Source organism: Phoca vitulina, unplaced genomic scaffold (assembly GCF_004348235.1).
Source record: "Phoca vitulina isolate PV1807 unplaced genomic scaffold, GSC_HSeal_1.0 scaffold36, whole genome shotgun sequence".
NCBI classification, from domain to species: domain Eukaryota; kingdom Metazoa; phylum Chordata; class Mammalia; order Carnivora; family Phocidae; genus Phoca; species Phoca vitulina.
Window position 1 is genome coordinate 1,139,730 of NW_022589739.1, and position 24,121 is coordinate 1,163,850.

Genomic DNA, 24,121 nt, shown 5'->3' on the forward strand with positions numbered 1-24,121 from the left:
TGGACCCCCCCACAGTTGAAGAGGGGTAGTGCTGTGCGGCAGGCCGCCCCGACAGAGAGGGGCAGAGGCTTCGGCCCACAGGCTGACTTCTTGTCTCCCCCTTGTAGAACTCCTCTCACGTGGACCGCCGCTCCATGCCCTCCATGGGCTACATGACCCACACGGTCAGCGCTCCCAGTCTCCATGGAAAATCGGTAAGCCGCTCCTTGTCTCCCCCGCCCCATGAGTATCAACCGCCTGCAAAGTGCTGGCTCAGCCAGTGTTTCCCCCCCCCTCGCCCCGAGCCAGTCACCTGCAGTCTGCAGGGCAGCTGTCAGCCCCCACGTTAGAGATGAGAACGCTGAGGCTCAGAGAAGTCCAGTGACTTGCTCTGTGTCATCCAGCTGACTTGGGGTCCTCCCCAGATCAGAGGAAGAGCTTGGGGGAAGTGAAGGAGAATGTGGGCTTTTCTTCTCTTTCAGGCAGCGTTTTCCCAGGCACCTGCCTTTCTGCCATTAGCTCCTCTCCTCTCGTCCAGGTCTTGGCTTTGGTTGGTTAACTTTGTCTTCAAAGCTTGAGTCGGGGTGAGGTTGCACTGTTGGTTGCTGTTTCCTGAAAAAAAAACCCACAAAAACAAAAACCTGCTTCCTGCAGCCCCTTTTCTGCCAGTGCCTTTATTTGTCCTAGAGAATTAATGCAGTAATTACTTAATGGTGTCACATCAGTGCTGTCCCGGCACCGGGGTGAAGAATAATTATAGCGTCGTGCTCCTGCGGTGGCTAATTTCCTTGTGATGTGTCTACGCACCTGCAGCTGGAGGAGCTCTCGCTGCTTCTCACCCGCTTACGGCGGCACCAGGCCAGGTTGGCCAGTGTGCGAAATCTCGCCGTCCGCCAGTTACTGCAGCACCAGCTGACCTTTCCCGCCTGCCAGGTCAGCGCTGCCGGGCTCTCTCAGGGCCGGGGCCACCCCGGTGGGGGGCAATGGAGTGACGTGCCGGCCCATGTTTTCTTGTGCCCACGCTCTAGTCTGTATTTGCTGTCTGGCTCGTTCCCTCCTTCCCTGCCTGTTTGCTTCTGGTCGCTATTGCCAGACACTGCACAGTGGTGGGGGGGCCCACGCCTCTTGGTGCTGGGGAGGAGCCTGCATGCGGTGTGAGGGACCTCAGCTGTGGCTTCTCCGGCTGTGAGTAGTGACTGCCAGGCTGGTGTGTGGTCATGTCCGAAGGGCTGTGCTGGCTGTCATCCTTGTCGCCACCGTGGCCATCCTTGGGATGTGGAGAGGTGTGTTTCATTGGTGTCAACCCGGAGGGGAGAGGCAGGGTGCCCTCTCTGATCTGGACAGTGTCCTGCTGATGGAAAAAGCATCCTCACATCCCTTATCCTAGAGAACCTCACTGTACCTGGGAGAGGTTAGGCAGGACAGGAGTTACTACCACACGCAAGGCACTGGGTCCAGAGGGGGAAGTGACTTGCCTGGGATCCCTCAGCCAGTGGCATGCGGGCTGGAGCCAAAATTCAGGTCCTATCTGGCATAGTGTTCTAAACCTTCTGGGACATGGAAGTTTGCAGGCAAGCTCCTCAAGGAGTGGCCAGGGAATTGCCCTCCCAGGCATCTTGAGCAGTTTATTTATTTATTTATTTTTTTAAGATTTTATTTATTCGACAGAGAAAGCACAAGCAGAGGGAGAGAGAGGGAGAAGCAGGCTCCCTGCTGAGCAAGGAGCCTGATGTGGGACTCGATCCCAGGACCCTGGGATCACGACCCGGGCCGAAGGCAGCCGCTTAACCGACTGAGCCACCCAGGCGTCCCCATCTTGAGCAGTTTAACGATGTCCATACAAGATTGGTCCCCCTGGGCTGCACAAAAGTAGGCAGGGGACAGAGGAGGAAGATGACAGGAGTGTCACCTTCCTTAACTGTCCTGTTTTAGTGAGACCTGAGGGACTCAGGAAATATACTTGGAAAAATGAATGTAAGGGAACATGTGAAAAACCCCTAAGGTGTGAATTTGGAGGATTTTTAGTAACATTCCTCTGCTCAGTCCTCTTTACTGCTGTTGAAAGTGTATAGGGACTGGGCTGATTGGGGAAGTAGCGATGGGTAAGGGGACAGTTTAGGGATAGAAGTAGCATCTCGGAAGTCACCAGTGTCCCTCTCCATGGTCCTTCAGGTCTCACGCTTAAAACCCCAGCCTGAACATCTCACATTGTTTCCTTGTTTGACATCAGAGATGTAAACAGGGCCCTCTCCCGCAGCCCTGACTTGCCTCGGTTTGCTGGGAGACCTCTTAGCTGGTTGAGAAAGTGGTGCCTGGGCCATTTTTTCTTAAGCTTTACAGCCCCTCTGCCTAACAGCTTCTGTGGTCTGTACACGGGAAACACAGGTCCTAGAAAATCAGAGAGTCTTTTGCTTATTTTCACTGTTCCTGGTAATTACACTGAAGAACTCAACAGATTGTCAGAGACCGTGCAAGCAGAGAGGTCTGACACTGAAACTGCCTCAGCCAGCTCCTGACATGGCCCCGTGCTGAGCAAAGGGAGCTGAAACTTCCAGTAGCTCCTGGGGCTTATCATCCTAGAACCCAGGGTCATGTCAGGACCTACCTGGATCCCCAGATCCTCTTCCTGCCCCTTCAGGGCATTTAGTCACACTAATCAGAGGGTCATTTTGCTTCATGCATGTGAAGTGGGCCAGTACAAAGGTTTGATGACAAGGATTGGAGCATTGGTGATTGATGGGCCTCTAGCTCAGGTGTTGCATGTCCTCTTCCAGCTAGACCTCTCCAGTTCTGTCTCAGGAGCTCACCGCTGGCCTCAGCTGCACTGCTCTCCTAGCCCTGTGGTGGTATGTGTGCTGTCTCCCTCCTCCCCACCAAACTGTCCCCCCAGCCAACTGCGGGACGAGCTGGATCTTCCCCACAGTGACCTGCAAGATCCGCCGTGCTGAAAGAAGGCTCTGAGCTACACTGAGACATTTGCGCTTCCTCCATGGCCCTGGATGTGTTAGCCTGCCAGCCTTGACCCCAAAGCTGTGTAATGTCAGTGATTCACACACGAAGCCCCAAGTTCTGGAAACCCTTGGTGTTCACAACTGGCTTTTCTCTTTCTGTGCTTCATTTGAAGGCCGACGATACCTACCTCCAGCTGAAGAAGGACCTGGAGTACTTGGACCTAAAGGTGAGGGACGTCGGGCATCTTGTCTCCCTTGGACTCTCTCACCTTTCCGAGCTCAAAGCCAAAGGCTGTGCAGGTCTTACCAAATCTGGATCCCAAATGAAGACATCTCCTGTCTAAGTCAGAAGAGTTTTATTTCTTACTGCCTCGAGCTCTAGGCTCAGTTCCTTGTGAGTTCTGCTATAAGATTTCAGCCTTACGGAATGAGGGCACAGGATCTTGATCTCTTCCTATCCTTGGTGAGGACCCAAAGACTTCTAAATAGTAACTACCTCCTTCTTCGGAGCTGCCAGTGGGGTTGGGTTTGGTTCATAGGGTGCCACTGACGTGTTTTCAGCTACGAGTATTTTGGTGGATTTTTTGGTTTTGTTGCTGGGGGAGCAGGTTCCACATGGAATTCTGCAGCTCTGGGGCCCACCGTGGTCTCCCATATAGGAGCCTCCCGTATGGATAGTCTTCCATCTGCATTCAGGAGATGAGCGCTGGGTGCCTTCCTGTAGGTGATAAAGCTTCAGGCTCGAAATCAGCCTTCAGAGCACAGAGACCAAGAGAAAGCTGGTGGAGAAGTGTGAGAGGCATTCTGCGTGAAAGAGAGCCGCTATTGTTCCCTTACCACAGCTCTCTGAAAGCTCCCACTGTGAAAAGCACATCTGAAGCCTAAACCATGAAATTGACTGAAGGAATGTGACCTTTAATTAACTGTGCGCGTGAGAGAGTGGGGGGCTGCTGTGGGAGGACACCCAGGTGACTGCCACGGGGTGTGCCTCCCCCAGCTCCCCTGGGTGCTTGGCTTGAGGTATTTTTAACATGGGGATTGTCATCCAGCCTTGTAGAAGCAAGAGGATGAACATTAGGCCCTGCGGCAGCAGATGGTGGGGGGCCTCCCCATACTGAGACAAGATCAGAGCCTTTGATTAGGAATCAACTAGTTAGCTTCCGTATCTGATGAGTACTTGCTGTGTAACCAGCTCTGGAGAAGCCTAAGGGACATGTAAGAGAACTCGCAAATGGCCTTGGTTAGAAAAAGAAAATCTCCCAAAATAACACAGACTTGTTTGTAATGAGCTTACAAAGATCTGTCTGGCCTAGTGCTCAGAGTTGAGATAGTGAAGGTCACCGTGGGCTGTAATGCTGGAAAGGCTTCTAGAGGAGGTGGCATGTGTTTGGAGCCTTGAAGAGCCAGAGAGTTTGAGTTGGTTGAAATTAAAGGGAAGGGAACAGTGGGAGCCAAGGAGAGCCAGGGGGAGGGTGGTGTGGCTAGGGCTGGAGGAGGCAGACTGCCCATGTTCCTGATTCTTTAGGAAGGAGGGGTGCAGTGAACGAAAGTCAGACTTGGCTTTCTGATATGAGCAAAACAAGGAGGGTTCTCTCAAAACCAGGACATTTTCTAGCTTATGTGACAGATCACACAGAGCATGAATAAGTATTATTAAGTATGGTAGTAATACCTCACGATGCAAAATGTGCAGCCCAGCCCATTCTGCTTTGCTCTGATCCTGGGCAGGGTCCTTTCACCATGCTCACCAACCCCACCTGACCTGGAGAGAGGTCCACCACCTTTGCCGGCCCTGTGTTACCACCTGGTCTGCATTCCCTGGCCTCCCCAATAGCCAGTCACCATGTTAGCTCTCAATTCTTCTCACCCCTGCCCCGGGGCCATGCAGTCAACCAGAAGTATTTATGGAACGTTCATGGTAAGAGAGCTGGTAAGAGAAGTTTGGCTCCCCAGCAGCACAGGTGTACCTTGAAACAGTCCTCAGAGTGCTTGGTGCATGCTGCAAGAGAGAGCTTAGAGAGCCTGAGCTGGAGTAATAGGAAATCTCTGTCTTCTGATTCCTGTTTGTATGGGAGAGCAGAAACTCACAGCTGATCCTGGAGGGAAGATTCAGTTCAGGTCTGTTTTATTTCAAGATCATAGAATTTGAGTTAAAAGGGATTTAGAGGGAGAAACTGAGGCACAGGATAGCAGAGCCAGGAGTCCTTGGGTGTCCTGACTACCAACAAAAGCTTAGTAACAATAGAGGGTATAATGTGTGACGGTCACTGTGTGTTTTACTTCTGTTAAATTATGTAACTCCCACAGTAGCCCTAGAAGGAAGATGGCGTTATCTTTTTTTCACTAAGGCTCAGAGAAGTAAATGACTTTCCCAAGGCCACATAAGTGGCTACCGGGAAGTTGGTATTTAGGTATAGCTCTGACTCTTGAAACTTGTGCTCTTGAGTTGCCTTGCCTCCCAGCCTCTCTTAAAATTCTGCTTCCACTACTGTGGACCCAAAGGCATTTCAGTTTTTGATGGAACTGAACTGGGGTCATTATCCCAGGAAGTGTGTTTAATGTGATAGAGGCAAGGTGCGTCCTTGGGGTGTTTCACTAGCTAGGAGCTGTCTGCACCCAGAACATTAACTGGTGACTTTCTGGAAGTTGTCACTGTCATGGAAAACAGCTCTGTTGATACCAGAGTTTCCCCAGTCTTATTTTTGTTATTCTAGTTGCTAAGCTCCTCTCAGAGAACTGTTCCCCCAAATGAGCTGCACTGGTAGCAGGGAGATGCTGGGGTTTGTGCTGTGTGTGAGTTGTCTGTCTGGCGTGGCTGCCAGAAAGGTTGGCACCACCTTGGCCTCTCTCCAAGGTACAGAGTCCCCACATCAGGGAGGCAGTGAACCTGCTCTGCTCTGCTCAAACCCAGCTGGGGCATAGGGTTCCCAGATGGTGTCTCACTTCAGGACCCAGATGAAGAAAGGGCCAGAAGCAAAGCAGAGGTGTTGAGGGCCTATAGAACCATGGCTGAGGATGTATTAGGCAGGATGCTTTTGTTTGAAGGTGTCTGAAACCCAAATCAACCCGCTAATAAGCCAAAGAGAATATACTGCTTCTTTTAGCCAAGGGCTACATCCCAGGGGCTCAGGCCATGTCACCAATGTTCTAGTTTTCCTGGTGTGTGGGCTGTGCCCACATGGCAGGGAAGGTGGCCACGTGCAAACCCAAGTTCACTTTCTCCCAGCCCAGCATCCCCATGGGTGGCCACTTGCAAACCCAGACTCCCTGTGGCGTGAGGGAGGGGTTCCCTAATGGGAAAGCATGCTGGGCAGAAACAAGAAAGTCAGCAGCAGTTAGCACAGCTGCACTGCAGAGTGGTGAAGAGAGTTCTGGGTAATTCAGGAGACAGAGACAGTGGACAAAGCTCTGAAATGCTACCATGTGTCTTCTGTAGCTGCAAGGGGGAATGAAGACAAATGGAGAGCATGTGTCAACTGTACTTCAATTAAAAAAAAAAAAAAAGACAAGTGGATAGCAGCTACAGGTAGAGGGGTTTCTAAAAGGGCCTGCTCAGGTTGTGGTGAGCCCCCCCATCTCTGGGGTGCAAACGAAGCTAGATGAGCCCCACGGGGCAAGCAGGGTGCGTGACTGTGCAGGAAAACCCCAGGGCCCGTTGGCTCTTGAGATTGCAACATGCTCAACAAAATGAGCTGATGCGGAGCTCAGCCTGGGTCCCTGAGGTGAGGGCCTCTGTGGACACAGCTGAATGGGCCCTGAAGCCCAGCCGGGGTGTGGGGATAGTGGTGACACAGCCCCGCCATGCCCAGCTGCTTGTGAGAGGTTCCTCTGGGTTCTTGGGGCAGGGAGAGGAAGGAGGGAAGCCTAGCTGGAGAAAAACAGCCTCCCTATCCCCAGCTGGTTGGCCTAGGCTCCCCTATGTCCCTGTTCCAAAGGCCACAGACTTAAGGATCCAAACCCTCCCCTCACCACCACCACCACCACCACCAGCAGTCAGCTGATGCTCAGCTTCCAGAATCAGTTGGTGGTGTTTGCTTCCCCACATGTGGTGGGAGCTTTTTCTCCCTAACGTGAGCCTTTCTGTTGTGGTGCCAAGTGCTCAAACGAAGGTGTACTGCATTCTTTTAGAAGACACTCTGGATTAACATTCTTTTTGCACAATGTTTACTTGTCTGGCGTTTTACTTGGTGGTGCCAGGATGGAAAGGGCTCCACCTTGATGAAGCATCTGTTCCTGCCTGGTGGTGGTTGGGTGCCCATTATTCATTATTGCACTTGGTCTTCTCAGCAGCTTCGAGCAATAGGAATGATTCTCCCCACCTTCCTAATAAGCAGGAATCCAAGTATCAAGAGAGGTCACTTCCACAGTGATAGGTCTGGAATTTAGACCCAGGGTCTAACTTTACTCCTGCCTCCTTTCTTCCATGTACCATGTACTTTTCCCACCTAAAGCTGTAGTCACTGAATTGTTTCTGGCATCATGGTTCTGCTCTTCAGAACCGTATACCCTGGCTAGGTCGGAAGAAGCAGGTGTGGGGGTCACTGTCGTTGACAGCTTAGATTGCTTTAATGCACCTGTGAAGCACAGCTGGGAAGGGGAGGTGGGGGGAAGGGTATGTGCTGCTGTTCGGGTGGTGCCTTTATAGGTAGAGCAGGTTGCCGCCAACCCCACAGAGGCTCTTGTTCCTGGATTGAGGGATATGTCGCCAGGGGCTCTGATCGTTTGGCCTCTAGCGGCTTCCCGACTGAGCCTGAGATCAGGGCTGCTCTGTGCAGGGTCTGTTTCCAGAGTTAGCTTCTAGGGCCAAGTTTCTTAAGTTGTGGTCTAGGACACCATCTATTTCAAGATCATCTGGGAGCTTGATTTTTTTTTTTAAAGTACAGATTCAGGGGGTTCTGTTAAATTAGAACCTCTGGAAATGGTGCCCAGAATTCTGCTTTTTTGTGTTTGTTTTTTAATCAAGCTCTGGGATGATTCTTGTGCAAAAAGAAGTTTGAGATCGGTTGTTCTGGAGCAGAGATTATTAATCCTGGCCATGAACTAGAACAACCAGGGGAGTTTGAAAAATAAATATTCATGCTTTGACCCTACCCTTTAGAGACTTTGATCTAATTGGTAATACTCAGGTATTATTCTTCAAAGACCAATAAACAGGAGCATCTGGGTGGCTCAGTCGGTTGAGCGTCTGGCTCTTGGTTTCAGATAGGTCATGATCTCATGACTCGTGGGATCAAGCCCTGTGTTGGGCTGCGTGCTCAGCGCTGAGTTTGCTTGAGAGTCTCTCCCTCTCCCTCTGCCTCTCACTCCCATTCACATGTGCTCTCTCTCTCTCTCAAATAAATAAATTTTAAATTAAAAAAAAAAACAAAACCAAACTCCCTTTTAAAAAAACCAAACACCTCCCTTAGGTGTTTCTAATGTATGGCCAGAGTTGAGAAACATTGTTTCAAAGCGATGGTTCGCAGAGTGTGATCCCAGACCAACAGCATCAGCAATACCTGGGAATTTGTTAGAAATGCAAAATCTTGGGTCCCACCCCAGATCAGCTCAGTGAGAACCTCTGAATGTGGGGCTCAGCAAATCTGAATAGTGTTGACCCTTGAACATTGTGTGGGTCAGGGGCACCAACTTCTTGCACAGTTGCAAATCCAGGTATAACTTGATCCCCCCAAATTTAACTTTTAATAGCCTACTGTTGACAGGAAGCTTTACTGATAACTAAACAATTAACACATATTTTGTATGTTATACGTATTACAGACTGTATTCTTATAATAGAGTAAGCTGGAGAAAAGAAAATGATAAGAAAATCATAGAGAAAAAAATTTATAGGACTGGACTGCATTTATTGGAAAAAATCCACATATAAGTGGGCCCTCATGATTTAAACCCATGTTCTCAAGGGTGAGCTGTATTAACAAGCCCTCCAGGTGATACTAAAGTTTGAGAATCACTTTTTACAGTAGTAGCAGTTCCCAGTCTTGGCTGCAAATCAGTATCATCCAAGGGGGGGCTATTAAAGGATCTGGATGCTCAGCCTCCACCCCAAACTAATTTATATCTGAGTCTCTTGGAGTGCGACTCAGGCATCAGTTTGTGTTTTTTTAAACCACCTAGGTGATGCTGGTGTTCAGCCAGGGTTGAGATGCACTGTTTGAGCGGGTAGGGACAGTGTTCCCTCAAAGGAGCTGTAAGCATTTGGGATCACTGGTAAGACATCATTATTTAGATGAACATAGTGTGGAGGCGAGGGTCTGGGGGACTGAAGGTGGAAAATATGGGGCAGGGATGAGACTAATGCCTAGCGCCATCCTAGTGATTCAGTGTCTCACGGCATAAGGTGAAGGAGGACAAAGGAAGAAGCAAAGTTTCCTCTTGCCTTCTGCAGGAGGAACTGGAAGGAAATGGGCCCTGACATTGGCCCTCCCCCATAAACTAGCCTGCACAAAGATGCTTCAGGCAGAGCTTCTTGTCCTCCATTTTATCGGCGAGGGAACGGAAGTCTGGAAAGGCCAGCAGCTGGGAAGCAGCACTACCAGACTGAGACATGATCATTTGAATTGCACAGCACACATCCTCCTTAAGGTTTCCCCTGGCCAGTTCCCCAAATTCTGACTCCTTCAAGTGTCTTTTGATGTCTCACCTGTTACGTTTTGTTATATTTGCCTTTTTGTTTGGAACAGATAAAAAATAATGAACCTTTGATCAACGTGCTTTACAAAGTGCTGAAGAAGTCAGCACGGGGCTGTCGGCCCAGGAGAAGCGTAAGATGATCTGATCTGTGTCTCCAAGCGGGGCCATTCCATTGCTTCTGGCTCAGCGCCGACCTCATCACTTGCTTAACCAGGGGCTCTCCTGACTGCCCCCAGGCTTTCTGCAAGTCATTTTGGTTTATTTTTTTTCTCCTTTTGAAGCTCCCTTCAGCATTTTGGCTGGCGCACCAGGCTGAGCCTCTCATCTGCGGTATTCTGTGACTCCATCTTTTGTGCTGCCACAGGGGAGGGGGGGGCTTGCCTGGCTTGCCACCAGCTTGTGTTGTGTTTCCATTCTCTCTCATCTGCCTCCATGGTGAGGACTGACCTCGACCGACACCAGTGTGGTCTGTGTAGTCTTGGGAAGGAACAGCAGTTCCTGGTCACCTTGGAGGAGCTGGGGCATCCTGAGATTCCACCGTGGCCCTGGGATTAGGGTGGCTTTTCTTCAGCACAGGGTGTCGGTATTTGAAAACAGTCTAAAGCAGGGCTAGAACAAGATGTCCCCCCCCTGCCCAGGGTCCCCGCTTTGACTGATGCAGAAGTAGGACCCGAAATGTGGCCGGCTTTTATAGCTTTCCAAGGGAGGCTGCAGGTTGGGAAGCAGGTGCTATGTGCAGTAATCCTGAGCCCTGAGAAGAGGTGTGTTGGGATGAGGTGAAGGGTGAAGTAAAATGCTTGGGTGGCCTTCAGTTCTTTTCTGGTGCACAGACTCTTTCAAAGGGATGAATGCCCACTGACTTCCACTTTTTCTGGTGACAGAGATGCTGGAGACCCATAGTTGACATTTTAAATGGATCAAAACATTGCTATCACAAAGCACAGTTTAAAAAGGAAAATTAGATGTAATAAACTACTTGTGGATACTTTGTAGTAGCCTTGACTCTCTGGAACAAAACTAAATTCAGAAGTTTCAAGGGCCTCTGAGCTGTGTAAACACTTTCATGAAGCTCATGCTCTAAAGCCTGTGCCCTTTATTCCATAGGAGTAGAGCCAATTCACTTTATTTTGTTACATTCACAGGTTCATTTAGCAAACAGTTCCCAAATATCCTTAATATACTGGGCCCTGACTGGACTTTAAGGATACAGAGAAAATATGAAAATATGTCACAGTCCCCATAGTCACCCCTAATCAGGTTACTGTCGACTGAGGGGAGACAGAGCATATCATCTGATGTATGAAGGCCCATAGACTGGGAGACACGAGGTATGGAAGGACCTCCCCTGAAGGGCACCAGACCCATTGGAGGGAGGGAGTTCTGGAAAAGCGGCGTGTTGACTGTTGAATCTCCAGTCCTAACAGATTCAGCCATTTGAATTCCTAACTTACAGCACCTTAAATGCAGCCCTTAAAAGGGGACGAAAGAGATACTTCTTAGAAAAGAGGGGGTACTAATATTCTGAGAGGGGAAAAAAACCCATTATGTGTCAATCTACAACGGAAATGAAAGCACAGAAATTTAAGAGCATTTAATCAAGGGACACATAGTCCTAAAACACTGACTTCTAAGAAATTCCATATTACTGATTTTTATAATGACTCTGATTCATCCCCGAAAGGTTGAATTTATATTCAGTTCTATGAAGGCAGCGTAGGACTTACTTTTAGAAACCTTTCCATCAAAAGGTTTAAAAGGTTCAGCTTTCTCAAAATGCCCTTTTTGTGTAGAATACGTCATTCCTTTCCTGATGGTGTTGGGTAAATGAGGCATTGCTCAATTAGATTCTCTGCCTTGCTATTTCAATATCAAAAAGATATCATCTTTTTGATACTCCAGTGAAATAAAGGGAAGAGTTTTGCTAGGAGGAAAAAAAATCTCCACAGCATATCTCAATCTGAAAATGATTTCTTCCTAGGAAGTGAGCCAAGGGTCAGCCCCTTGGAGAGTAGGCAAGCTCATTGTCCTCTGCTTTGATGGACTGTGACCCAGAGTGACCTCCTTACCTTTACCTGCTGGGTTCCTCTGAGTTTAAAGGCCCACCTCCCGCCTGGGAGGTCAGCTGTTGGGGTTCACCAGGATTAATTCCACCCCTCCCCCGCCTTCTCCCTCCGCTTCCTCTCCGCACCTTTCCCAGCCCTCTGTCCTTGCAGGAGCCAGCAGTTTGTTTGTGGTTTGTGGCAGTAGTCCATGTTTCCCGTGACTGTGTGTGTGTATGTATGTACACATAATCTGCCAGTCTGAAGAGCAGAATTTGGCTGGAGTTCTACTTTTTCCAGGAATTCTACTGACCTATATGTGTTTCCTTTTGACCTACCTCCAATGCAATAAGCATTTGGCCAGTGCCTTCCAGCGTGCCAGGCTTTATGTTCAGGGCTGACTTTACCAAGATAAATAAGACGGTGGTCCCTGCCCTCTGCTGTGTGACCAAAGGGAGCATGGGAATGGGTTGGGGGTGTGTCTGCAGCCAGACTCCGTCCTCAGCCCAAGGCATGGAGAGGGCATCGTCCCTTGACCTTGACCTTGACATTTGCTGATGATGATAAGGAGAGGGAGTGCAGGACAGTTGGGCACATGAATGGCTTGAGTTCTGAGGGGAATGTTTGCCAATATATTTTTGCTTTTTATTCACACAACTTACTGGACCTCTCAGATGGAGTAGGGAGAAAGTGAGCACCATCTCTCCAGCAGCTGTCTGTCCATCAACACTGGGACCCTCAACATAGTATACACACCATCTATCTCATGGAAGAGAGGGGTTCCACCCTCTGTTTCCCTGTCACATCTGTAAAATGGAATTCAGCAAGATGGCCTTCCCTGCATGGGGCACATTCAACCTGGCTCTCTCTGACCATGGCTTGGCTGTGGGGGGTGGGGGTGTGCATCTGTGGAAAAGTCTCCCCACCCCCATCCCACACAGCTTTTGGCAAGTAGGAGATTAGGGGAAGTGAAAACATGGACTAAAGAGTTGGGTTTAGCTTTGTAGGGGTCAGTGGGAGATGCCAGCGTGATGCCCACATGAGGTCAAGGGAAGGATGGACAATGTTGTGAATGCCCACTGACCCATAAGTTTGGTGATTTTTGTCTACTGCTTTTTGGTTTCCTTTCTTGAGAGGACAGGGTAACTTGTGACTTATATAAATATGACCTGCCTCAGTTACTCAGGAATCAGTTGAAAACCCCAGCCAGGAATTATCCAGGTTCCTTCATCCCTTGACCTGATTTTCCTCCCAAATGATGTAGAGTGAGAAAGGCTGACCTTGCCCATGGGGAGGTAAGCAGCTCAGGGGCTTCCTTAAACTAAGGCTTAGCGATGCCCCAGGGACTCACTGGTTCCTCCTGGTCCGCCTCCCTGCCCTGGGCTGGGGGTCGTAGACTTCTGTAACTTGGTTTTGACCCCAGGTTCGGTAGCAAAACTCTGTCTTTTAAATCTTCCAGGATTCGTACTGAACTCATTTTGGGCAAATTAAGCTTCTACAGTCAATGTCTACTTTTTCTTTAAATTTGAGAAATTTACAAGTGCTTCTTGGATCACAAAAAGGTTTTGGTTTTTCCCTAAAATGAAGTAGGCATAAAAATCAGGCCTCGCCTGAGTTTTTGCCCACTTCATGCCATGACCCTACCTGCCAAGACTTCCACACTCGTCCATCGTGGGGCTAACTCTCCTTCTCGAGATCTAATCCTGAACCTCATGGTTAATCTCCTTTAAATTGTTCACCTCCCAGATGACGGGCCGGGACCTTGTCAAGGATCGAAGTCTGAAGCCAGTGAAGATCGCGGAGAGTGACATTGATGTGAGTGAGCAGGGTGACAGGCTGACCCTCCCCCATCCCCCGGCTGCCTGCTGCCACTGGACCCGAGGCGGGCAGCTTCACGCAGGGCTTGGATGGTTCCGTAGCCAAAGGCTTTCTGATCACGCTTCAAGGTTGTACCCTTTTCTCATCATCCCAGGCCCTCTCCAACCTGTTCTTGCTCACAGGTCAAACTAAGCGTCTTCTGCGAACAAGACAGGATCCTCCAGGACTTGGAAGACAAGATCCGAGCCCTCAAGGAGAACAAAGTATGCATCAGTTTTGCATAATCTTGGGCTGAGTGGAGGGGGGTTTTGTCATGCTGTCTTTTCTCAGATATAGGTTGGACTCTCATGTCACAGGTATTCATTTATCCAGAACAGGTATTAGTTTATTCAGAACCATTACTGTGTTCGTTTCCAGGGGCATTTCTGCCTAAACCTGGAGGAAATTTTATGGGGAGACTTCAGCCTGCTTATTCCAAGTGCCACCTACCCCTCCTCCACCTTATTTCTGCTCTGGTCTACCTCTCCTTGGAGGCCTCGTGAGGTCAGCCTGGGAGAGGAGGGCTCTGCTGGCTTATATGTGATGACCCCAAGCCCTTGAACTCCATGGAAGGGGGTTGCCTTGGAGAAAGTGGCCACGCTTATAACAAGACAGAGGCTGTCATTTCCTAAGCTCCTTTCCTCCTAGGATCTGGGCTACAGAGGAAGCGAGTCTGGATTGGAGGGGAGGAACAGGCCAGGGGCTCCCCATGTTTGGTTTCTTGGATACTTAGTGTGATTTTTTTTTTTCTTTGTTGAACTTTAATAAGGTATTATACTTGTGATGTTGGAGATTCATGACATGCCCTTTTCTCCAAGAAAAGTTAAGAGAATTTTCCATCTAGTCTTTGATGTATCCTCATACATCATTTATCACATAAAGAGTGGATGACCTTATACCCACTTCATAGAGGAGAAAACTGAGGCACAGAGCTGTTAGGTGACTTGTCCCAGGAGGCCACCCAGTGGGCAGAGTTAGAGCTGGAATCAGAGGCCCCGGCTGGGCAGTGGGCCCTTCAGCCTCAGATCCAGCAGGTTTGTTTAGTTCCCGGCATGGGATGGGGAGGCCTCCAGCGGCTGTCCTGCTATCCTGTTGTTCTTTGGCCCTTGCCCGGTGCAGGACCAGCTGGAGTCTGTGCTGGAGGTATTGCACAGACAGATGGAGCAGTACCGAGACCAGCCCCCGCACCTGGAGAAGATTGCTCACCAGCAGAGGTTGCTGCAGGAGGACCTTGTCCACATCCGGGCAGAGATCTCCAGAGAGTCCACTGTGTGTAGAGGGTGTGGAGGGTGGCAGACACTCCCCTGCCCCCATCTCCCACCCCCAACTGGGCAGGGGGCTGGGCAGGGGGCTGCTTCTCCTATCTCACAAGCTGTAGTTGAGTTGGTGGCCAGGGACGAGTCTTGGAGTAGCAGAACTTCTCCAGGTTGCCTCCTGACGGTGGCTCACCTTGTCTGGGGCTGACGGGTCTGTCTCTGCTGGTACCTCAAGATGCTTTCCGTCAGTGACTGCTGTATGGCTACAGTGACACCCAAGGGACCAGATTTCCCTGATCTGTGTGCAGTTAATTCCAAGACATCAGAATTGGTGCAGGCCCTTTCTGCCGGGGCTGGGGACCAAAGCATCTCCAGCGGTGGGAGAGGGGACAGTTCAGGTGACCAGGGTCAGAGCAGGAATGAGAAGACAAGCCCTGTCTCTCTCCTCCCAGGCCTGCCTGAGACCGCTGGGCTCCCCTTCCCTCTTGCCCTGGCTGGGTCAGCAGTGGTCAAGAGCACAGGTGCTCATGGGGCCGTCTGGGAGACAGGGGATAACTAAAACTCAGGAGCATTTCCTTGGCCGACAGGAGATGGAAAATGCCTGGAATGAATATCTGAAGTTAGAGAGTGATGTGGAGCAGCTGAAGCAGACCCTGCAAGAGCAACACAGAAGAGCCTTTTTTTTCCAGGTGACCCAAGGGCGCCTCATCCCTTCTGAGCTCTCTTCCTTCTGAGAGCCTTCACCTGTGGGGCTGTGAGCCCTATCCAGGGGCCTTTTCTTCTTCTACTGGGACTCAGCTTGCTTGCGCCCCCAAGCTCTCCCTCAGGGATCCCTGCCAGGCTGTGATGAGAAAACTCACCTCAGCAACCCCTACCTCTCTCCTCTCGAAGACAAGTTCTTGGGTTTTTGTAAGGGTTTTACTACTGATCATTTTGGGAAACAGCCCTGAGAGGAAAGAAATACAAACTTGAGAACCTTACAGACTTGAGAATGATCTATGTTCCTGTGATTCTCTGCCCCATCTTGGCACTACTCACTTAGACAGCAGCAGGAACCCCCAATTCCTTCCTTCCTTCCTTCCTCCCTCCCTCCCTCCCTCCCTCCCTCTGATTCCTGAAGTTAGATGCTATCAGCCCTTCACCTGAGGAGGTAGTGTGAAACCAGGTCCATCTTGGTGCCTCTGGTCTCCAAGTGGTCATTTTGTTTCTGGAGCCAGGCTGGGAGATATCCATCGCTGTGGCCACTGCCTGGCTCAGGAAAGGCAGCTAAGCTTAGAGCCCTGGCTCCTCTACCCTTACAAACCAGGCCATTCCGATGATGGCTGCCTCTGCCCCCAAAGGTGAGAGAAGAAAGGCCCTGTGTGGTTTTTGTTCTTCCCAGTTGGGTCCTGCAGCTGCCCAGTGTTTCCCCATTGTGCCTGATCAGGCTTCTGCCCCACCCTCAAATTTTTAAAAATGGAAAATAACCTGCTTTTGAACCCAGCTTCAGCTCTACCATATCTTCTCTGACATAAATCCAATGTATTTGAAATCAGCAAGCATTGATGGAGACTACCTGTGCCTGAGGCACCGTGCTAGGCCAATTTTGGTGCTAAGTTTGCTAATCTATGAACTAGTGCTAGCCCAGGCTCTTCCTTCAAGTGATTTCATGAATATATTGACTCTGGATATCAGCCTGCCCAGAGAGTGAAGGAATTCAGGAGGGGGATTAGGTGTGTGGCCTGGGAAAAGCCTGCTGTCCCTCCACTCACCATTGGGAGCTGATTCCCAGAAAGCCTGGTCCAAGGCCATGTGGAAAAGACGCTTGCCTGTAGCTCAGGGCTGGCCTGCTAGGTCCCCCAGAAGTTGTCCATCTCCTGCTGCTGCTGTTTTTTTTTCCCCCCATAATTTCCCTGTATCCAAGCTAACATTTTCCTATTCTTATTTGGTACCCCAGCACTTGGCATAGTGGCTTAAAAATACTAGGTGAATATTGTTGACAATGTCTTTCAAATGATTATTTCTAGTTACTAGTTCCTTAAACTGTTCTATCCCATTAAACTTATCTGCTTGGATTTTCTTTAATTAATTTTAGCAGTGATTTTTTTTTTTTTTTTAGCTTTTCATTCCTTGTGTTTCTATAACTATAAAAATAACACATGAATGCATCTCTCCAAAAAGGCCAAACAATAAGAAGCAAAAGCAAAAAATGAAATAAAAGCTCCCCTGCCTCCCTTCCCTTTCCCATCACCTTCCCTGTATGTAATCCGTGCCATCACTATGTGGTATCGCCTTCCATACCACCTTCTGTGCGTTTTCAAACATATGCCCATCCATATAGAGTCATATAATTTATTTGGAGATGGGAGTTGGATTTACTTAAAGAGGAATCATACTTACACATTGCTCGGTAACTTGCTTTTTTGTCATAACCTCATGTTGTGGAAATCTTCCCAGGAAAGATACCCCCAAGTTTATGTTGCCTGATACAGTAGCTATTTAAGTGTAAACATAAATTAATTGAAATTAACTAAAATTAAAAATAGATTCCTCAGTCACACTAGAATCTTTTCAGGTGCTCAGTAGCCCCATGTGTCTAGTGGCTACTGTATTGAACAGCACAGATTATAAGATTTCCATAATCTCAGAAAGCTGTGTAAAGTAAAAGAAATTAGTTCCTAGCTGCTGCATAGTATTTCATAGTCTCAATATTCCATACTTTAGCCATTCTTTTCTGATGGGCGTTTAAGTTATTTGCAGTGTTTTGCTTTTATAAATGATACCACAGTGAGCATCTATCTAACTGCCCTTTCAAACTCACTTATAAGCATTTATCGAAGATGCACTCCTAGGGTGGACTTGCTAAATTGAAATGAGTGTACATCTTAAATGTTGGTGGATGCTGGCCAATCACCCTCTAAAAGGCTGCACTCATTTGCCCTCCCACTCGTGGTGAACGAGGGTGCTGAGCCTGTTTATCCACATCCTCTCCAGCACTTGATGTTATCAGTCTTTTTAGTCTTTGCCAGTCTGCTGGTTGAAAAAGGACATCTTGTTTTAATTTGCGTTTATTTAATTACTAGTAGGTTAAACATCTTTTTATATGGTCATTGGCCATTTGTGTTTCTACCATGCCTTATTTCATGGTGACTTAATGTACCACAGTCAGAGAATCCCTTTTTCTGCCCTGGAAAACAAATGGGTACAATGTACAAGTCTTGTCACGGACTCCCTGAAGAACTTAACCACGTAAGTAAGTTAGGAAGAGATAGGCTAGTTTGAAGCCTAGCTCTGCAACTTGATTTCCACCTAGCCTGGTGTCATTGCTCATGCTTTCCCCGATTGCCACAGTGATCTGGGAAGCTCACAAAGCCCTTCTTTGAACAGGCTTTGTGCTAACTTCTTTGGTGTAATTCTAGGCCAGGCAAGCTGTTAGAGTCCTGAATAAATCATGAGCAGTGGAGATATGTGTGCAGCCCCATATACACATTCTCAGGAACGGAGCTTGGAATGTGCCTCCCTTTAGCCAGGTTTGGCTGTGAGAAAATTCACAGGCTTTTCAGTAAAGATGAGTGGCTTTATTTATAAAGATCCTTGTGACTCCCTGCACAGGGAAGCCAGAGGATAAAAGAACATTGAGGTAACTGTGAGAGACTGATAGTGAGGCTACCTGTGTGTGTCCCTGCTTCTGAACAATGAGTTCAGGCGTTTGCTGAATGCAGTCCATAGGAGCCTTTCTGCCCAGCATGGTGTGAGGATCCAGGGATGAAACACCACCCCCTGCTTCCTAAAAACTTTCTTCACCTTGTTATTAAGTTCTGAAATTCCATCGTCCTTGGAGAACCTTAGAGGTTCTCTGGCTTTTGCTTGTCCTTGCTCTTCTCTTACATGTGGGGGTGACAGAAAGGCTAAATGGGGGCAGGACTGCAAACTAACAGGTAAAAATATGCCAGGTAGACTGCCAGAGGAGAGGGGAGAGAGTTGATTTTAATCTGATGCTCCTCCTTTACCTGTTCCCAGCACTCTACTTGGGGACCTCTGCTCCTGAGATAATCCTGGTAGCACGCGTGCATGCGCGTGCACACACACTCGGGGTTCAATACTATGTCTGTCGTGCTTTGGTGTGGAGCTGAGCATCAAGCCCGTTCCTTATTTATCAGCCCTGAGGATGTGCGCTGGTGTTGGAAGGGTGGAGAGAGTGTGAGAATGTGAGCTCCCTTAGGAGGGAGGCTTCGGACATCTGTTGTCTCAGCTGTTGGACAACATTTGATCAGGGAATTTTATGTGATTGGGCCTTTTTTTTTTTTTTATGTTATGCTAGTCACCATACATTACATCATTAGTTTTTGATGTAGTGTCCCATGATTCATTGTTTGCGCATAACACCCAGTGCTCCACGCAGAACGTGCCCTCTTTAATACCCATCACCAGGCTAACCCATCCCCCCGCCCCCCTCCCCTCTAGAACCCTCAGTTTGTTTCTCAGAGTCCATAGTCTCTCATGGTTCATCTCCTCCTCTGATGTCCCCCCCTTCATTCTTCTCCTCCTGCTATGATTGGGCCTTTTTTCACTCACCATCCATGTGCTGAGAACCTGTTGGGTTCCCAGGCCTGTGGAGATATACCAAGGGCACATAGTCTACTTGTAGAATCAGGAAAGTCCTTAAGTATCACACGTGTAAGAATTCTTCCACTCGAGGGTGGCTGGGTGCCTTGAGAGGACATGGGGTGTGAAGCCTTTGTTTTTAAGTCCATGGGGAGTGATCAAGGCTGCCTTCTCCCACGACAATTTAAAAATTAAAAGAATATTTGATGTTTAAACAACTCTATTAAAAGGTGTCCACAGGATAATACCCAAAATATATAAAGGACTTATACAAGTCAACACCAAAACAAACAAACAAACAAAAAAACAACCCAGAGAACAAAAAACATTTAAAAATGGGCAGAGGACCCTAATAGACATTTTTCCAAAGATACACAGATGGCCAACAGACACATGAAAAAATGCTCAACATCAGTCATCATCAGGGAAGTGCAAATCAAAACCACAATGAGATCACCTTATACCTGTCGGAATGGCTAAAATCAAAAAGATAAGAAATAAATGTTGAAGATGTGGAGAAGGAGAACCCTCATGTACTATTTGGTGGGAGTGTAAATTGGTGCAGCCACTCAGGAAAACAGCATGGAGGTTCCTCAAAAAAAATTTGAAATGCCATATGATCCAACAATTCCTCTACTGGGTTTTTAGGCAAAGGAAGTGAAAACTCTAATTTGAAAACATATATGCACCCCTGTGTTTATTGAAGCATATTTACAATAGCCAAGATATGGAAGCAACCTAAATGTCCATTGCTAGACAGATTTCTAAAGAAGATGTGTTATACACACACACAATGGAATGTTATGCAGTTATAAAAAAGATGAGCTCATGCCGTTTGCAAGAACATGGATGGACCCAGAGGGTATTATGCTAAGTGAAATAAGTCAGACCGAGAAAGACAAATACCACATGATTTCAGTCATGTGGAATCTAAAAAACAAAAGACTAAACAAAAAAAGAATCAGAGCTATAAGCACAGAGAACAAACTGATGGTTGCCAGAGGGAAGGGGGTTGGGGGGTAATGCAGAAATCAGGTGAGGAGTGGGAGGTACAGGCTTCCAGTTATGGAATGAATAAATTGTGGGAATAAAAGGCACAGCATAGAGAATATAATAATATTGTAATAGTGTTGTATCTTGACAGATGGTAGCTACACTCGTGGTGAGCGTAGTGTAAGGTATAGAGAAGTTGAATCACAATGTTGTACACCTGAAACTAATGTAACATTGTGTGTCAACTATACTCAGTAAAATGCCCAGAGTCCCTTAATCATGATAAAACCTGCTCACCTCTTTCTAGGACCTACCCCTATCTGATATCATTTGTGACTTGTCAGAGTGTGCACATGTACTTTTAAAAAAATAACGATTTTATCACATAATTCACATACCATAAAATTCACCCTTTTAAAGTCTACAATTCAGTGGTTTTTAGAATATTCAGAGTTGTGCAACTAGCACCACAATCAATTTTATAACACTTTCATCATCCCCGAACTCCCCAGCCCTGCTCTAGCCAACCACTGTTGTACTTTGGGTCTCTATGGATTTACGTATTCTGGACATTTTGTGTAAGTGAAATCATATAAAATGTGGCCTTTGTGTCTAGCTTCTTTCACATGGCAGAAACATTTTCAAGGTTGGTCCACGTTGTAACACGTATCAATACTTCCATTTCCTTTTATTGCCAAATATTCACTGCCCATTGTGCTTTTAAATGAACCTCAAATCCCAGGATTCAGCTTTGTCTTTTCAAAGATGCTCTTTATATTCTGGGGATAGTGTAACCTCTAGTCTCTGCCTTCTCTTCCCTTCTGCCATGGTTGCCTAAAACAGTCTATTTTTTTTTAATTGTGATAAAATATGCATAACATAAAGCTTATTACCTTAGTCATTTTTAATGTGCAGGTGAGTAGTGTTAAGTACATTCACACTGTGCAGCCAATTTTCAGAACTCTCCTCATCTTGCAAAACTGGAACCCTGTACCCATTAAACAATACTCCTCATTCCCATCTCTACCCCGGCCTGTGGTAACCACTCTTCTGTCTCTGACTTTGATTACTGTAGATACTTTATAAGTGGAAGTGTGCAGTATTTAAGGCAGTTTATTTTTAAATTAGGGGGAGCTAGGCAAGGTGAATCAGAGAAAGCTCCTCTGAATTTCTCCCCTGGATCTTGGGCGTCTTCTATATGTGTGCTTCCCTGTGAAGCTCCGAGGCAGGCATGGGTCTAGCCCTGGTGGAGTTTCCAAAGGGGATGCTGCCCACCCCTGCCCCCCACCAGGATGGGGGGCTATGTCTGAAATGACAGCATAAGTCCTAATGAGAAACTTCTGGTGAAGTGCTAAGAAGGAAATGAACCACCACCTTGTTTTTCTCAGGAGAAATCGCAGATACAGAAGGATCTCTGGAGGATTGAAGATGTCATTGCCGGCCTGAGTGCAAATAAAGAGAACTTTAGAATCCTGGTGGAATCGGTCAAAAATCCAGGTGAGGGGGCACCTGGGTGGCTCAGTCATTAAGCGTCTGCCTTTGGCTCAGGTCATGATCCCAGGGTCCTGGGATCGAGCCCCGCATCGGGCTCCCTGCTCTGCGGGGAGCCTGCTTCTCCCTCTTCCACTCCCCCTGCTTGTGTTCCTGCTCTCACTATGTCTCTCTGTAAAATAAATAAATAAAATCTTAAAAAAAAAAAAAAATCCAGGTGAGTGGGCAATCTTCTTGGGGGTGGGGGTGTTGGAGGCCAGCAACCACGTATATGGACTGACCCTTGGGGAGGTCAGGTCTTTATGGCATAAGTCACTCCCCTTGTCTCCAAGGAAGAAGGTCCTTGTTGCAGCCCATCTTTTGTTTCCCTCCATGCCCCTTAGAGAGAAAAACGGTGCCTTTGTTTCCTCACCCGCCTGTGCCTTCACTCTCGACTTCTGAGAGCAAGCCGCCCCCACAGCCCAGCCCTCCCACCAGCCCCGTGAGGACCCCTCTGGAGGTTCGACTCTTCCCCCAGCTGCAAACCTATGTGCCGTACCGACCTCATCCACCCCAACTGAGGAAAGTGACATCCCCTCTTCAGTCACCAACCAAGACGAAGCCCAAAGTTGTAAGTATTGATGACCAGGAGCTGAGCGGCATTGTTTTCTCTCTGGGATATGATTGTCTCACTGTCCTCAGGTCAGCCTTTGTTGGAAGAGAAGCTTTTGGGGAAACCTGGAGAGACAGAACCAGCCAGAGTCCCAAGCTATGAACAGTTAAAGAGTGGTGGAGCCAAACGTTGTGCTTTAGACTTCCAGAACTGGAAGGGCCCTTAGAGAGGATCTAGCCCAGTCTTCCCATTTTGCAGTTGGGAAAACTGAGGCCCAGCAAGAGGAAGTGACTGTGCTAAGTAGGATGGAATTTGTGATATATATCACACAGAGCAGGTGGTTGCCCCACGTGGACTCCATGCAAACCTGTAGTTACTCAAGCCTGTGGGTGATGGGACTCCTCTCAGCAAAAAAAGTGTCTTTGTCTTCACTGGCAGTTGAACACTCTGCTGGGTTGTAGGATACAGTTGATCTTCACAATAACCTCATGGAGTATAGACAGGAAGGTCTATATCCCATCCCCCACAAAGGAGATCTGAGGCCCAAAGGTATTAACATTTGCTGAAGGTCTCCATGTTAGTGGATCCAATCCACATCTCCTGTTCTTTGTGCCATCTACCATCTAATTGGACATTCAGCCCAGATCCTCAGATCAGGTTTGTGGCCCCTGTGGTTGCCTGAGCCAGTACCTTGGCGGCTTGCCTGGCAGAGAGAAGGGCCAAGCTTTCGACAGAGTCTGGGAGCACAGGAGACTTTAAGAAAATAGAAGATGTGGTCAGGTACTGTGATGGTTCACATCTCCAGTGCCAGGCCAGCCTTGGCTGGAAAATACAAGGGATCTGGTCCAAGTGACAGGGAAGCCATAGTAGAGGGGTCCTCCAGGTTTTGCCAACAAAGGCTTAGAGGAGCTTTGCCTGGGCACGGGGTGTGCCTAGGATCTCTGACAAGGTTGGTGTGCAGTGCTGGCTAAAACACGCAAGTTCCCATACCTTGGTCCTCACTGTCTACCTGCTTCCAGCCATCTCCCAGGGCCCAGAGCTGGAAGACAGATGCTGGGACTGAGTCATTGTGAATTTCTTCACATTGAGGTCTCCTTCCCAATTTTATATCTAAGAAGTCAAAAAACAGGAGGTGGGAAATAGTAAAACACAGCAGGAATGGCTAGGGCAGAATGGCTAGCTTCTGACTTAAGGCAAAATGCCTGCTAGCCGGGATGAGGAGCAGAGGGGAAAATATGGTAGCCTGGGAGCTGGACTGCCTGGATTGCAGTTCTTGTTCTCTCACTGGGTCCTTGGGCAAGGGCTTCCTCAGTTTCCCCTTGTGCACAACAAGCAGCTTGGAATAGATGGTCACAGAGGCTCTTCACAGCTGAGTCCTCTGTGGCCCGCAGGCAGGGCTTTTCAAGTTGGCTGAACATCAGAGTCCTTGGGAGGGTCTTCTTTCCCTTCCTTCACCAGGTTTAACCATTTGTTATTGTTGTTTATTTGTTTTATATTTTTGTTTGTGAAACAATGATATCTTGAGATTGACATAAAACATGAATATATAATTTAGCAAATAATAAAGAGACCACCCATTTATACCAATACCCAAACCAAGAAATAGAACTTTGTCTGCAACTAGAGACCTTAGGCCCATCAGTCCTTTTTTGCCAGAAGTAACCATTATCACTATCTTGACTTTTTGGATAATTTCCTTGCCTTTTTTTTTTTTTTTTTTTTAATTTTGCTACCTGTGTCTAAACA

At 48.0% G+C, this 24,121-nt stretch overlaps 1 protein-coding gene across 2 annotated transcripts in view; it reads left to right on the top strand.

Moving 5' to 3' along the window:
• PLEKHA7 (pleckstrin homology domain containing A7) overlaps window positions 1-24,121 on the top strand; it is a 200,424-nt gene that overhangs the window by 170,203 nt on the left and 6,100 nt on the right. The window contains exons 12-21 of one of the 2 annotated variants that reach the window (XM_032427128.1): window positions 108-194; window positions 793-912; window positions 3,104-3,157; window positions 9,614-9,694; window positions 13,349-13,417; window positions 13,603-13,683; window positions 14,579-14,728; window positions 15,303-15,404; window positions 21,681-21,789; window positions 22,167-22,393. In XM_032427128.1, coding sequence (XP_032283019.1) covers window positions 108-194; window positions 793-912; window positions 3,104-3,157; window positions 9,614-9,694; window positions 13,349-13,417; window positions 13,603-13,683; window positions 14,579-14,728; window positions 15,303-15,404; window positions 21,681-21,789; window positions 22,167-22,393 — 1,080 coding nt within the window. The remainder of the gene's footprint in view (window positions 1-107; window positions 195-792; window positions 913-3,103; window positions 3,158-9,613; window positions 9,695-13,348; window positions 13,418-13,602; window positions 13,684-14,578; window positions 14,729-15,302; window positions 15,405-21,680; window positions 21,790-22,166; window positions 22,394-24,121) is intronic. The other variant, XM_032427129.1, reaches the window with a different exon arrangement.